The sequence below is a fragment of the Barbatula barbatula genome, assembly GCF_947034865.1.
Source record: "Barbatula barbatula genome assembly, chromosome: 12".
NCBI classification, from domain to species: Eukaryota; Metazoa; Chordata; class Actinopteri; order Cypriniformes; family Nemacheilidae; genus Barbatula; species Barbatula barbatula.
Genome location: NC_136775.1, coordinates 259,401 through 274,400, shown reverse-complemented (window position 1 = coordinate 274,400; position 15,000 = coordinate 259,401). Strand labels below are relative to the sequence as shown.

Here is a 15,000-nt window from a genome sequence, read left to right as displayed (position 1 = left end):
GATATTAACACACACACACAAACAGATAAAACACACAAACACACACACACACAGATATAAACACATTAACACACACAAAGATAAAAACACACAAACACACACACACAGATATTAACACACACACACACACACACACACACACAGATAAAAACACACAAACACACACACACACACACACACACAGATATAAACACATTAACACACACACACACACACACACAGATATAAACACACACACACAGATATTAACACACACACACAAACAGATAAAACACACAAACACACACACACAGATATAAACACATTAACACACACACACACACAGATATAAACACACACACACAGATATTAACACACACACACAAACACACACACACACAGATATAAACACATTAACACACACAAAGATAAAAACACACAAACACACACACACAGATATTAACACACACACACACACACACAGATAAAAAAACACACAAACACACCCACACAGATGTAAACAAACACACACACATAAACAGATATAAACACACAAACCCATATAAACATATATAAACACACACACACACAGATAAAAACACACGAACACACACATATAAACACACACACACACACACACACACACACACACACAGATATAAACAGATACACACACACACACACACACACACACACACACACAGATATAAACACATTAACACACACACACACACACAGATATAAACACACACACACACAGATATTAACACACACACACAAACAGATAAAACACACAAACACACACACACACACACAGATATAAACACATTAACACACACAAAGATAAAAACACACAAACACACACACACAGATATTAACACACACACACACACACACACACAGATAAAAACACACAAACACACACACACACACACACAGATATAAACACATTAACACACACACACACACACAGATATAAACACACACACACAGATATTAACACACACACACAAACAGATAAAACACACAAACACACACACACACACAGATATAAACACATTAACACACACAAAGATAAAAACACACAAACACACACACACAGATATTAACACACACACACACACAGATAAAAAAACACACAAACACACCCACACAGATGTAAACAAACACACACACATAAACAGATATAAACACACAAACCCATATAAACATATATAAACACACACACACACAGATATAAACACATTAACACACACACACACACAGATATAAACACACACACACAGGTATTAACACACACACACAAACAGATAAAACACACAAACACACACACACACACAGATATAAACACATTAACACACACAAAGATAAAAACACACAAACACACACACACAGATATTAACACACACACACACACACACACACAGATAAAAACACACAAACACACCCACACAGATGTAAACAAACACACACACATAAACAGATATAAACACACAAACCCATATAAACATATATAAACACACACACACACAGATATAAACAAACACACAAACCCATATAAACATACATAAACAAACACAGAACTACAGCGCACCAATGTCCATAGCAAATGTCACTCGGTTGTCTACATCATCAGCCCAGACGGCAGAGGGCGGAGCTTGGAAATGGGCGGGGAATACACCACGGAGCAGCTGTGATTGACGGGAAACCTGAGGGTTGCGAGTGACTGCGATGATCGGACAGCGTGGACGATATCGAGATAACAAATGAGCTGATCTGAGACACAAAACATACACACATGAGAGGAGCGAAAGGAACATGACTGTGTGTGTGTGTGTGTGTGTGTGTGTGCACGTGCGCGCGTACCGGCCGGTGGTGGTAAGGACGATGATGGCTCCCGCGCAGCATTTAAAGGAAGACTCGACCGCTCCGATGGCCGTGACTTCTGTCGGGTCAGAACTCAGAGGAGTTAAACGCCGCAGTTCTTCAAACAGCTGCTGGTGAAAGATGGCCGCCTCCGCCTCACGACAGATCTGACACACAGACACACAGTTAATGTGATGCACACAAACGGTGACACGTCAAAGGTCAAAGGTGACACACACCGAGTGCATCATAGCGACGGCTTTAACAGGGAAGTGTCCTTTAGCTGTTTCTCCAGACAACATGACACAATCTGCTCCATCCAGCACAGCGTTTGCCACATCACTGCTTTCTGCACGGGTGGGTCGCGGGTGATGAATCATACTCTCCAACATCTGACACACACACACACACAGAGACTGTAAGTGTAATAGTTGTGTGTTTGGACATCAGATCGAGAAGGATTGTTGTCATGAACTCACCTGTGTAGCACAGATCACAGGTTTGCCTGCAGAATTACAGCGTCCGATCATCATCTTCTGTGCGATGAAGACTTTCTCTGGAGGAATCTCGATGCCCAGATCACCGCGGGCGACCATCACACCATCAGACTCCTTCAGAATGTCATCAAAGCTACAGAGAAACACACACACGTCACAGATCAACACACTTCTCTACACACACTGTGTGTGTGTGTGTGTGTGTGTGTCTCACTTCTGAATGCCCTGTCTGCTCTCCACTTTACTGATGACTTTTATACTTTTGCCTTTGGGTCCGAGCGCCTCTCTCACGGCCCGCACGTCATCGGCCGAGCGGATGAAGGAGGCGAAGACGATGTCCACACCCTGCTCCACACCGAACTGCAGGTCAGAACGATCTCTCTCACTCACAGCGGGCAGGTTCACCAGCTCCGCCCCGGGCACATTGACACCTTTACGACTGCCCAGAATCCCCCCGTTCTCAACACGAGTCTCCACCCACATCTCACCTTAAAAAACACAATGAGTGTTTGTTCAGTTGTGTTTTTAACAGACGTACTCACGTCACGTGCGTGCTTGCGTGTGTGTGTGTTTTACCCATGTCCAGGACTTTGAGGGCAAGCAGACCATCATCAATATAAATTCTGCTTCCTCGCTTGAGTACACGAGGCAGACTGCTGTAATCCATCCAGATCACAGAACCGTCGGTCTTATCACGATGTGAATCAGCCGTTACGATCCGTACTGATGCTCCACGCTCTAATGTCACCTCAGCGTCTGCACACTGACACACACACACACACTCTTCATATGTGTCTCCTGTCAACACATTAACTCAGCTTCATCTGCTTTATGACTATACTTTAAAGCCGTACCCCGTGAACGAGTCCTGTGCGGATCTCAGGTCCTTTAGTGTCCAGGGCGATGGCCACAGGTCTGTAGTACAGAGGGTCAGAGGTCAACGTCTCCACAGCCTCACGGATGTTACAGATCGTCTCTCCATGATACTGACACAGACATGCAGTCATTATTCCTCAGTTTAACATTGATGCAAGCAGCTTTACAGCAAACACAATTTAAAGTTTTTGTGTTTCTTAATATCACTTTTAATGTAACATTCTGCTTGATTGATTGTTTATTACATATAGAGATTTCAAGTCTGCATAATATTTGACCTGTTTCTCTCTCCTTGATCTTAAATGTGTGATTCTCAAACAAATGCAAAAAAAAAACACATGTGAGTTATTTCTCCCAGACATCAATGAGATGAAGTGAAGACTTTGTCTCAGATATATCTGCTGAGAAACTTTCACACCTCATGAGAACCGTGAGAGAAGTTCAGCCGGGCGATGTTCATTCCAGCTCTGGTCATCTCATGCAGCTTTGTGACCGATCTGGAGGCGGGGCCTGAAAATGACATCACATGAGTGACAGGCAAACAGACGTGTAGCAGATGAACCCACAAACTGACCGATGGTGCAGATGATGCTGGTGTTGCGCGCTGTGATCGGTTCCTGATCGATGTCCAGTAAACACAGATGCTCCAGAAACGTGTCGGCCATAGACGAGTCCAACAGCTGCTTCTGAATGAAGGAGTCTGGTAGAGCCATCACGTCAGAGTAGCGTCTGATACGAGCTAACACACACACACACACACACATCATCTTTTATTTATTTTTAGGAGGTTTGGTATTCAATTCCATTGTCACGCGGATGACACCCAACTCCACCTTTTGTCCCGGATTGTGTAGCTGAGATTACATTTTCTTAAATTGAATAGTACTAAAATAGAAATTCTGTTGCAGGCTTGAAAACCAATCTGGTCTTAATGTTCTTCTCTGATCTTCAGAAGATTCAGTATAAGGCAGAGATCAGTAGAATCTGTTGATTTGAACGATCTGTTTGTCGCGGTACATGACACTTGTCAGAGTTCACAAATGAGAATAAAGCACTTCTTGTGACTACAAAATATGACAGAAATTTGTTAAGATTGTGATTCATAATAAGCTTGATGTTTTTCCACATTTTTATGTGGTATCAGAGTGACATCAGAGATACGAGGATCTCACAAGTAAATATGAAGAAGAAATGATGTTGAGACTAGAAGTGTTCAGTCAAAAGGTTTCTTGATAATTTTACATAAACATACAGTTATTCAGATGAAACGGTGAATTACTTCATCTGTGGCGTTTACTGTTCAGTACAATAACGCTCTTACATTTGCAGACAAATAAACATCTCAATAGATTGGACTAAATGACCCATTTACATGTCTACAGAAAAAGATTTAAACACTTGAACAGAAGAAGGATCCGATGTTCCGAGTTCATACTCACCACCCATACTGACATTCAGTTGTGAGAGGAACGACTGCACCACAGCACCCCATCTATCTGACCTGACGTCTGTGACATTCATCCAAACCTTCAGATCTTTGTTTGCATATGAAATCTGCTGCTAAAAACAACCTTTCAGACTTTGTCCTTACTAAAGATATCCACAAAAACCCACTTCAACTCACATCTCAGGCTAATGACACGTTGAAATACTTTCACTGCTGAAGGACAGACAACAAATCTACTTTTAAAGGGATATAACATGTAAGTTCTGTAGAAAAAATGAAATGGAAGTCAAAGGAGCCTCAGAACCGATTGCATTTTTACGCAGCTACTGTATATCCTGCACTTGCTGCTATTGCACTTCTGGTTAGACAAGACTACATTCTGTTGACTTGTACATGTGTAATGACAATAAAGGTGAATCGAATCTCATTTTGTGTTCAATAGAGAAAAACTAAAAATGTTTTGCTATGGTAGTCCGTGATGTCCCAGAACTGAAAATTGCTCACAGTCTCCAAATATCTTCCTCGGTGTACAGCGGAACAAAGAAATGTATACAGATTTAAAACAGCCTGAGGCTGAGTACATGATGACAGAACGTTCATTTTGGGTGAAGTTTCCCTTTGATGTAAACACTTTACAGACCGCATGAGCACAGAAAGTGTTCAGTTCAGAATTCATTCTGGTAGATCTTTCTATCCTTGAGACCTTTGGACCCGTTCACTTTACATTCAGACGTATACGTCTATATAACTGTATGAAGACTGGCAGCTGATCTGAGATCTGTACTCTACATCTTTTGCCATTTTACAGCAACACACACACACACACACACCTGTGCGTTGTGGTAATTAAGTCTGATAGTAAATCAGTAGCTAGAACACAAACAAACCTTTGTGCAGAAAGGGTCAATGTTGAGGAAAACATACAAAACTGCTTTAAACTACTGAATCACATGTAAATGACATTTAAAAACAAACTCATCTTCTAAAAATTACATTTAAACACTGAATGCAAGAAAAGATTTAGATCCAGAGAGACAGAGATCCTACCTGAATCTATGTTAGTCTTGTAGAAACCTGGTGCTCAAGACACCTGAAGATAAAATAATCTTCTCCGGCGCACCTGAAGGACTTAAACTGATGACATCACTCGCTACCTTTTTCTAGAATACGAACTATCATGATTAATTCTATAGAATAAATATATAAACATGATGATGTATATACATTTACATTCATTCATTTGGCAGACGCTTTTATCCAAAGCGACTTACAAGTAGTTTTTTACAGTGTCACATTACTGCAGAGCAATCAGGGGTAAGGTGTCTTGCTCAAGGGCCCTTCAGTCATGACCTGCTGGCACTGAGATGTGAACCAGCAACCTTCTGATCACAAGACCAACACTCTAACCATTAGGCCATTAGGCTTATGTTTATAATGTCATTATGTATCTCAATAGGGGTGTAACAATATTATGGATATCGTGTTATCACAATGTTATGGGCGTCACATGACTGTATGACGACAGGTCTTTAGGAATCAAAGACACCTTTGGCAAGATCCATCTGCTGCAATTATTTAATTTTATAAGAGGGACTTTTTGGACATTTGACCCATTTCATAACTCACACCTCTCAGCAACAGTTATTATTAGAGGATAAAGAAAATACATCAATGTCGCACACACACATCAGTCACACACCAGGTTTGTCTCAACACTATTCACCTGTGATTTACAAATGACCACCACATCATTACATACATATATTAACAAAGTAAAATAAGAATTTAGACACAAGAAACTCAAAGTTTTATTGAATAACATTCAAGTTTGTGACAGTGAGACTGATGTCTATATGTTCACACACTCACAGTGTGCTGAAAGTGATTCTGGGTGGAGATTCTGGCTGCAGTATTAGTGTGTATTTAGTGTTTAATTCTTCTGTAGATGAAACGCTCAGTCTGAAGTTTCTCAGGATCTACAAAACACACACACACGGATTTCACATGAAACTGAAACTCCATTCATAGTCAATAGCTCATTCAGTCACTCACTCACTCACCGATTCATTCAGTCACTCACTCACTGATTCATTCGGTCACTCACTCATTCACTCACTGATTCATTCGGTCACTCACTCATTCACTCACTGATTCATTCGGTCATTCACTCACTGATTCATTCGGTCACTCACTCATTCACTCACTGATTCATTCGGTCATTCACTCACTGATTCATTCGGTCACTCACTCATTCACTCACTGATTCATTCGGTCACTCACTCATTCACTCACTGATTCATTCGGTCAGTCACTCACTGACTCACTGTCACTCACTCACTCACTCACTCACTCACTCACTGACTCATTCATTCAGTTACTCACTCACTGATTCATTCAGTTACTCACTCACTGATTCATTCTGGTTCACACTGATTCACTCACATGTAGCAACAGCAGCTGCATCTCGTTCTCTGCGATTCTGCGGCCCACACACTGCCTTGAGCCGAACCCAAACGCCAACGAGCGGAAGCCCCCACCTGTACCCATGGTAACATTCTCCGTGTCCTGTCCTCTGTCAGCTCCTCCCCAGCGGGCGGGGTCAAAGCGCTGAGGATTCACAAAGACCTCGTGACTCCGCCCCAGAGGATAGAGACACACCTGAACCAACGTCTGGAGGGGTTCACAAGACGCTTCAGTTTACAGAGATATAAATAAGATATGCATCCTTATATTATATAGATATGCACTGTATTATCTACATCTGAAAGTAGTCTCTTACCCCCGCTGGTACATGATAGTTCTGGAGGACGATGTCTTTCACAGGATATCTCTGCACTGTGATTCCCACTGGATAGAGCCTGTAAAACACAAACACATTCAGTCCTGAATCAACAGTCCTCGCACCATACCATAATACACCTAAGCATATGAAATAACCGTTTTATTAAAGCAATAAGCCCCATGAAGCAGTGTGTTACAGTGCATTATATAACAGCTAAGAGGGTTTTAATGACTCGTGCCAAAACGCCTGTAACGATGTCTAACGAAGACACTGCTCACTGTTGTGAGATTTTAGATGTGTCTCTTTCATGCATTTATGTATTTTTTCTTTCTCATTCATCTGACCTCAGCGTCTCCTTGACCGTTCCTTTCAGCAGTGGCGCCCCCTGAAGGGCCTTCAGAGGATTCCCTGACGCCTGTTTCCATGACGACAGCGCCTGTGCGCGAACACGCTCCTGCACGTCCGGGTTGCGCGCCAGCTCGAAGAGAGCAAATTGCAGCGGGACAGCGGTCTGAGACACAGAGACATTCAGATTAAAACAGCCACGAGTCACTGATGACAGGAAGCTTTGAGTGCTGAGTCTTCATACAGTATCAACACCACCGGCCATCAGTTCTGTGATGTTTGCTCTGATCAGCTCCACTGATAACTGCCCCGCCTCTATTAACTGACCCAGCACGCCCGGAAAACGCCCGTCAGATTCCGCCATCCGCCCGCCGGAGCGACTCTGGAAGCCCCTCTGAATGCGAGTCTCCGCTGTTAAGAAACTAACATTCATCACCTGATCTCAGATCACTGTCACAGTAACACACACACACACACACCGTGACTGAATATATGATCCCATGCAGAGGCGTGCTGAGTCCACAGGGGCGCGTGCAGACGCAGCAGCAGGCGGGGGGGGAGGTAGAGAAGCGGGGGGGTCGTGGCCAACATGCGCTCGACGGCCCAAATGAAGCGCTCAGACTCTTCAGACGGTGTAGAGGAGAACAGACCAATCCGCTCGCCGTACAGAACATGGCAGCTCGCTGAGGTGAAATACAACAAATCACAAATGTTTTTATACACACCAATCAATCAATCAATCAATCAATCCCGCAGAACGTAAGCATTATTATCTCCAGACTTTTGGAGCCAGCTCACTGTCACCTGTATAAAAAACACCTGATGAATGAGACACATTTAAACAAACTGTCCAACGTTTCTCTTTCCATCACCAAAATGTTTGAAGAACTCAATGTGACCTCTGACCTTCCAGAGCGAAGCGGAAGAGGTCGGGGCTGGGGTCAAGGGTCAAACTGCGCTGGCCGGTCTCCCCCACACCTTTGGTCTCCAGCCGCTGCCTCAGAGAATGACAGAAATCCTGAGCTACATCATCCAGAAGCGGCAGAAAGCGGCGCACGCCTGAACTGACCATCACTTCTCTGTTCAACAGCAGCCGGTCAGAACGCCACTCCGTTCCGTTCCTGCATATAACAAACATGCATTACATCAGCTTGAGTCAATCAGTGAGTCAATGACATTTACATTTAGCAGATGCTTTTATTCAAAGTGACTTGAATCCACAGAGAATGGAAGAAGCTAATCATTTAACACTAAAACAACACAAGTTCAAAATGATTACAACATCCATTAAAATCAGCATGAGCACAGCAAGTGGTTCAGTTAAGTGTTGTGAGAAAACACGCACAAACACACACAGACACACACAGACACACAAACACAGACAGACACGCACAGACACACAAAGACACACAAACACGCACCGTCACACAAACACACCGACATGCACAGACACACAAACACACCGACATGCACAAACACACGCAGACACACGCAGACACGCGCAGACACACCGACATGCACAGACACACAAACACACCAACATGCACAGACACGCGCAGACACGCGCAGACACACCGACATGCACAGACACACAAACACACCGACATGCACAGACACACGCAGACACACGCAGACACGCGCAGACACACCGACATGCACAGACACACAAACACACCGACATGCACAGACACACGCAGACACACGCAGACACGCGCAGACACACCGACATGCACAGACACACAAACACGCAGACACGCGCAGACACACCGAGATTCACAGACACACAAACACAGCGGCATGCACAGACACACAAACACACAAACACGCAGACACGCGCAGACACACGCAGACACGCGCAGACACACCGACATGCACAGACACACAAACACACCGACACGCACAGACACACCGACACGCACAGACACACGCAGACACGCGCAGACACACCGACATGCACAGACACACAAACACACCGACATGCACAGACACACAAACACACCGACACGCACAGACACACAAACACACCGACATGCACAGACACACGCAGACACACGCAGACACGCACAGACGCGCAGACACACAAACACGCACCGACACGCACAGACACGCACAGACACGCAAACACACAGACACGCACCGACATGCTCAGACACACAGACACGCACCGACATGCTCAGACACACAGACACGCACAGACACACAAACACACCGACACGCACAGACACACGCAGACACGCGCAGACACACCGACATGCACAGACACACAAACACACCGACATGCACAGACACACAAACACACCGACACGCACAGACACACAAACACACCGACATGCACAGACACACGCAGACACACGCAGACACGCACAGACGCGCAGACACACAAACACGCACCGACACGCACAGACACGCACAGACACGCAAACACACAGACACGCACCGACATGCTCAGACACACAGACACGCACCGACATGCTCAGACACACAGACACGCACAGAAACACAATCATGCACAGACACACAAACACAGACAGACACGCACAGACACACAAACAAACACTGACATGCACAGACACACAATCATGCACAGACACGCAAACACACACAGACACGCAAACACGCACAGACACACAAACACATGCAGACACACAAGCAGACACGCACACAAACACAGACAGACATGCACAGACACGCAAACACACACAGACACGCACAGACAAACACACACACGCACGCACACAAACACTGACTTGAGGAAGACGCCTTTGCTGAGTTTGCGTGTCTCTCTGTGTGTGGCCCAGGGCTGTAGAGTCATGCGGCGCGGGTGCAAACCCTCCGAATGGAACAACTCCCCGATGTCTACGGGCATCATGATGTTTACACTGCTCTGAGAGCCCAGATATTCTCTGACACACAAACACGTTAAGAGTCATACAGTCAACCCATAGAGACAATCATCAAGACTTTCTCCAAACCCTGCAAACTGAAAATGACACTTGCTTTGAATTAGTTCTGTACTAATTATTCAACAATAAAAGTCAATTACTGCACAAAAAACTATTAAATGTTACAAGGATATTTTATTGAGTCGTGTGTGTGTACCTGTAAATGGGTCCGAGTTGTCTGAAGGTGTTCTCCATGTGTTTGTGGAGCTGACTGAATCTTCCATCTTTCCAGAATCTCAGGAGGTTGATCCAGCCGTTGGAGCCGGTGTGAGGGATGTCCTGAAAGCGTTGCGGCCCTCCTGCACTGCTGCGGGATCTCCTGATGAGTTGACGCACACACGCTGATCGACCGAGAGCAGAAGATCCCACACGAACACATGACACGAGCATCCTGCCTCTGTCTGACTCAGTCCAACACGTCCCCTTTACAGGACATGTGTGTTTTCTGTGAAGACCCCCCAAACCCATCCCTGTTCGCTTCTCACAGAATACACACAACCTATGAGTTACTGTCACATCAGGTCATAGGTCAAGAGAAAAACAACACATCACTTCATTCTGGAGATCACAGGGACGAATGAGTGCACACACACACACACAAAAGCTCAAAGACATGACAAATGTTCAATGGCTTTAATATCAACATCTGCAAAATCTCAATATAGACACCACTGTCAGAGAGAGTGAGAGAGACAGACAGCGATATATAGAGACCAAGAGAGACATACACAGAGTGTGAGTGGAGTGAGACAGACATATAGAGAGTGAGACACATAGACAGATATATATATAGAGAGAGAGAGAGACATACATATGTATAGAGAGACAGACAGACATATAGAGAGTGAGACAGATAGAGAGTGAGACACATATACAGACATATAGAGAGTGAGACAGACATATAGAGTGAGACAGACATATAGTGAAACACATGGACATATAGAGAGTGAGACACATGGACAGACATATAGAGATTGAGACAGATAGAGAGTGAGACACATAGACAGACATATAGAGATTGAGACTATAGATTGAGCTTTACTGACAGACAGACACACAGACAGAGAGACACGTATATGTTTGTCTGTCTCACTCTCTCTGTGTCTGAGATGATATGTATGTTAGATATGCAGAGCGACAGATTGAGTCACACAGACAGGGAATGACACATACAGATTTCTAAAGCAACTTTCTGCAGAGAAATAAAGTGAGAATGAAGCTGACGTCAGAAGTGATGAATGATATAATGGAGTGTCATGCTCAAGGGGCATTTCTCCAGTTCAGGAATAAAAGTTCAGTGTGTTGTGGAGGTCACATGAGTTTACACGGCTCTGTTTTGGCTGTGCTGGAGGTTTTGGTGTAAATCCCCCCGCTGAAACTGAGGCGCTGGAATGCGCTGAGCAGGCCGAAAGCCTCGTCTTTAACTGGAGCGTCAGGATAAACCATCTTAGCCAGTTCACGGGGGAGAGCTACTTTACCCCCGCCAGATCGCACATGCTCCGTGTCCTTCATGTTCTGGAGAGATTGAAAGAGTCATTCAACAACACCATCCCATCACGCCAATAAAACAACATTCAGCATCATCAAAATGAAATGTCTGGTGTTGACCTTGCTCAGATGATATTTTCTTCTGAAATGTGTCCTCATGGCAGCTCTCTCTGCACTCTTCTGAGCGTTCAGAGCCTCACGCACTTCTCTACACATACAACAAGAGAACACATGTTTTTTCAAGCACGACAGACTTCTTCTTGATACGAACTGAGTAAACAACATTTACGGCGTTGTGCGTACTTCTTTGGATTTTCAACATTCTGATAGAGAGAAGATGAGATCTCACCTCTCTCTCTCCAGCCCGGCCTGATACGACCGCATCGGATGCATGTTCTGCAGACGGGTCATCCCGCTCTTGACCTTTGACCCGGGTCTGGACTTATGTTTGGTGCGGTCGTCTTGTGTCTTCTCTCCAGTCACACAGTGTGTGAGTGTTTTAATGGGAGTCAGCAGAGATTTCTTCAGATCAGACTGCATGATGTACATCAGATGTGTGGATTACCTGCACACGTGTGCGTGTGTGTGTGTGTGTACTCTAGAAGAAACTCTGACGCACTTTAACAGACACACAGCGGACGGATGAAGTGACTCACAGGTTCAAATCTGCAAGGACAAGGACAAACACACACACACACAAACTCTGGGTCAGTCAGCCCGACGGAATCACTACACAAATGAAACACATGAGAAATAAACCTGACACACACATGAAAGCCGCACATGGATATATTCTACATGAAGACCTGGCTGTCAGAGAGACACACAAGCCATTCTAAACAGAATATAGAACTCCTGTCTACCTGCATTCAGAGCGACAGACAGAGACAGACGGATCCTTGTGTTTCAGTTCAATAACATCCATGTGTGAGGTGCTGCAGAAGACCATTAACATCCCAACAAACATGCAGTGTTCCTGTCATTCATCCAGTCTGTCTGTGTGGATCCAGATTATTACCCTAAAGACTTTAATGACACACAATCGCATTACAACCAACAGGAGCACACACACACACACACACACACACATCACAACCACTACACACACACACAAACACACACCCACATCACAACCACTACACACACACACACACACACACAAACGCACACACTTCACCTCACACACACTTCACACACACCTCGCACACACTTCACCTCACACTTCACACACAGACCTCAAAAACACCTCACACACCTGAAACACACTTACATATACCTCACACACACTTCACCTCACACACACTTCACACACACACAAACACCTCGCACACACTTCACCTCACACTTCACACACACACCTCAAAAACACCTCACACACCTGAAACACACTTACATATACCTCACACACACTTCACCTCACACACACTTCACACACACACAAACACCTCGCACACACTTCACCTCACACTTCACACACACACCTCAAAAACACCTCACACACCTGAAACACACTTACATATACCTCACACACACTTCACCTCACACACACTTCACACACACACAAACACCTCGCACACACTTCACCTCACACTTCACACACACACCTCAAAAACACCTCACACACCTGAAACACACTTACATATACCTCGCACACACTTCACCTCACACACACTTCACACACACCTCGCACACACTTCACCTCACACACACTTCACACACACACACAAACACCTCGCACACACTTCACCTCACACTTCACACACACACCTCAAAAACACCTCACACACCTGAAACACACTTACATATACCTCACACACACTTCACCTCACACACACTTCACACACACACAAACACCTCGCACACACTTCACCTCACACTTCACACACACACCTCAAAAACACCTCACACACCTGAAACACACTTACATATACCTCACACACACTTCACCTCACACACACTTCACACACACACACACAAACACCTCGCACACACTTCACCTCACACTTCACACACACACCTCAAAAACACCTCACACACCTGAAACACACTTACATATACCTCACACACACTTCACACACACACACACATCACAACCACTACACACACACACACACACACACACACACGCACACACAATTCACCTCACACACAACCCACACACACTTCACCTCACACTTCACACACACACCTCAAAAACACCTCACACACCTGAAACACACTTACATATACCTCACACACACTTCACCTCACACACACTTCACCTCACACTTCACACACACACACGAACACCTCGCACACACTTCACCTCACACTTCACACACACACCTCAAAAACACCTCACACACCTGAAACACACTTACATATACCTCACACACACTTCACACACACACACACACCTCAAAAACACCTCACACACCTGAAACACACTTACATCTACCTCACACACACTTCACACACACACCTCAAAAACACCTCACACACCTGAAACACACTTACATATACCTCACACACACTTCACCTCACACACACTTCACACACACACAAACACCTCGCACACACTTCACACACACACCTCAAAAACACCTCACACACCTGAAACACACTTACATATACCTCACACACACTTCACCTCACACACACTTCACACACACACACACAAACACCTCGCACACACTTCACCTCACACTTCACACACACACCTCAAAAACACCTCACACACCTGAAACACACTTACATATACCTCACACACACTTCACACACACACACACATCACAACCA

At 44.8% G+C, this 15,000-nt stretch overlaps 3 protein-coding genes across 4 annotated transcripts in view; all 3 read right to left on the bottom strand.

Moving 5' to 3' along the window:
- Positions 1-5,767, bottom strand: part of pklr (pyruvate kinase L/R) — a 6,972-nt gene extending 1,205 nt beyond the window's left edge. Inside the window, exons 1-10 of one of the 2 annotated variants that reach the window (XM_079469376.1) lie at positions 5,713-5,767; positions 3,793-3,957; positions 3,637-3,728; positions 3,197-3,328; positions 2,919-3,105; positions 2,557-2,830; positions 2,325-2,475; positions 2,085-2,237; positions 1,846-2,012; positions 1,574-1,755 (exon numbers count right to left, since the gene is read on the bottom strand). In XM_079469376.1, the coding sequence (XP_079325502.1) occupies positions 1,574-1,755; positions 1,846-2,012; positions 2,085-2,237; positions 2,325-2,475; positions 2,557-2,830; positions 2,919-3,105; positions 3,197-3,328; positions 3,637-3,728; positions 3,793-3,931 (1,477 nt within the window). In that variant the 5' untranslated portion in view covers positions 3,932-3,957; positions 5,713-5,767. Of the gene's footprint in view, positions 1-1,573; positions 1,756-1,845; positions 2,013-2,084; positions 2,238-2,324; positions 2,476-2,556; positions 2,831-2,918; positions 3,106-3,196; positions 3,329-3,636; positions 3,729-3,792; positions 3,958-4,657; positions 4,862-5,712 lie in introns of those variants that run through there. The other variant, XM_079469375.1, reaches the window with a different exon arrangement.
- Positions 5,768-6,224: 457 nt separating this feature from the next.
- On the bottom strand, positions 6,225-11,923 carry LOC306901818 (cytochrome P450 11B, mitochondrial-like). The gene is made up of 9 exons (XM_079469931.1): positions 10,892-11,923; positions 10,540-10,695; positions 8,699-8,913; positions 8,272-8,475; positions 8,037-8,203; positions 7,792-7,958; positions 7,445-7,523; positions 7,108-7,335; positions 6,225-6,641 (listed from the first exon to the last, which is right to left on the bottom strand). Exons 1-9 carry the CDS (start codon positions 11,200-11,202, stop codon positions 6,531-6,533), a joined length of 1,638 nt encoding a protein of 545 aa, XP_079326057.1. The 5' UTR covers positions 11,203-11,923; the 3' UTR covers positions 6,225-6,530.
- On the bottom strand, positions 11,354-13,479 carry LOC306901819 (complexin-3-like). Its single transcript, XM_079469932.1, has 4 exons — positions 13,086-13,479; positions 12,572-12,888; positions 12,343-12,430; positions 11,354-12,249 (listed from the first exon to the last, which is right to left on the bottom strand). The coding sequence occupies exons 2-4, from the start codon at positions 12,769-12,771 to the stop codon at positions 12,046-12,048; spliced, it is 492 nt and encodes a 163-aa protein (XP_079326058.1). The 5' UTR covers positions 12,772-12,888; positions 13,086-13,479; the 3' UTR covers positions 11,354-12,045.
- Between the last annotated feature and the right edge of the window lie 1,521 nt (positions 13,480-15,000).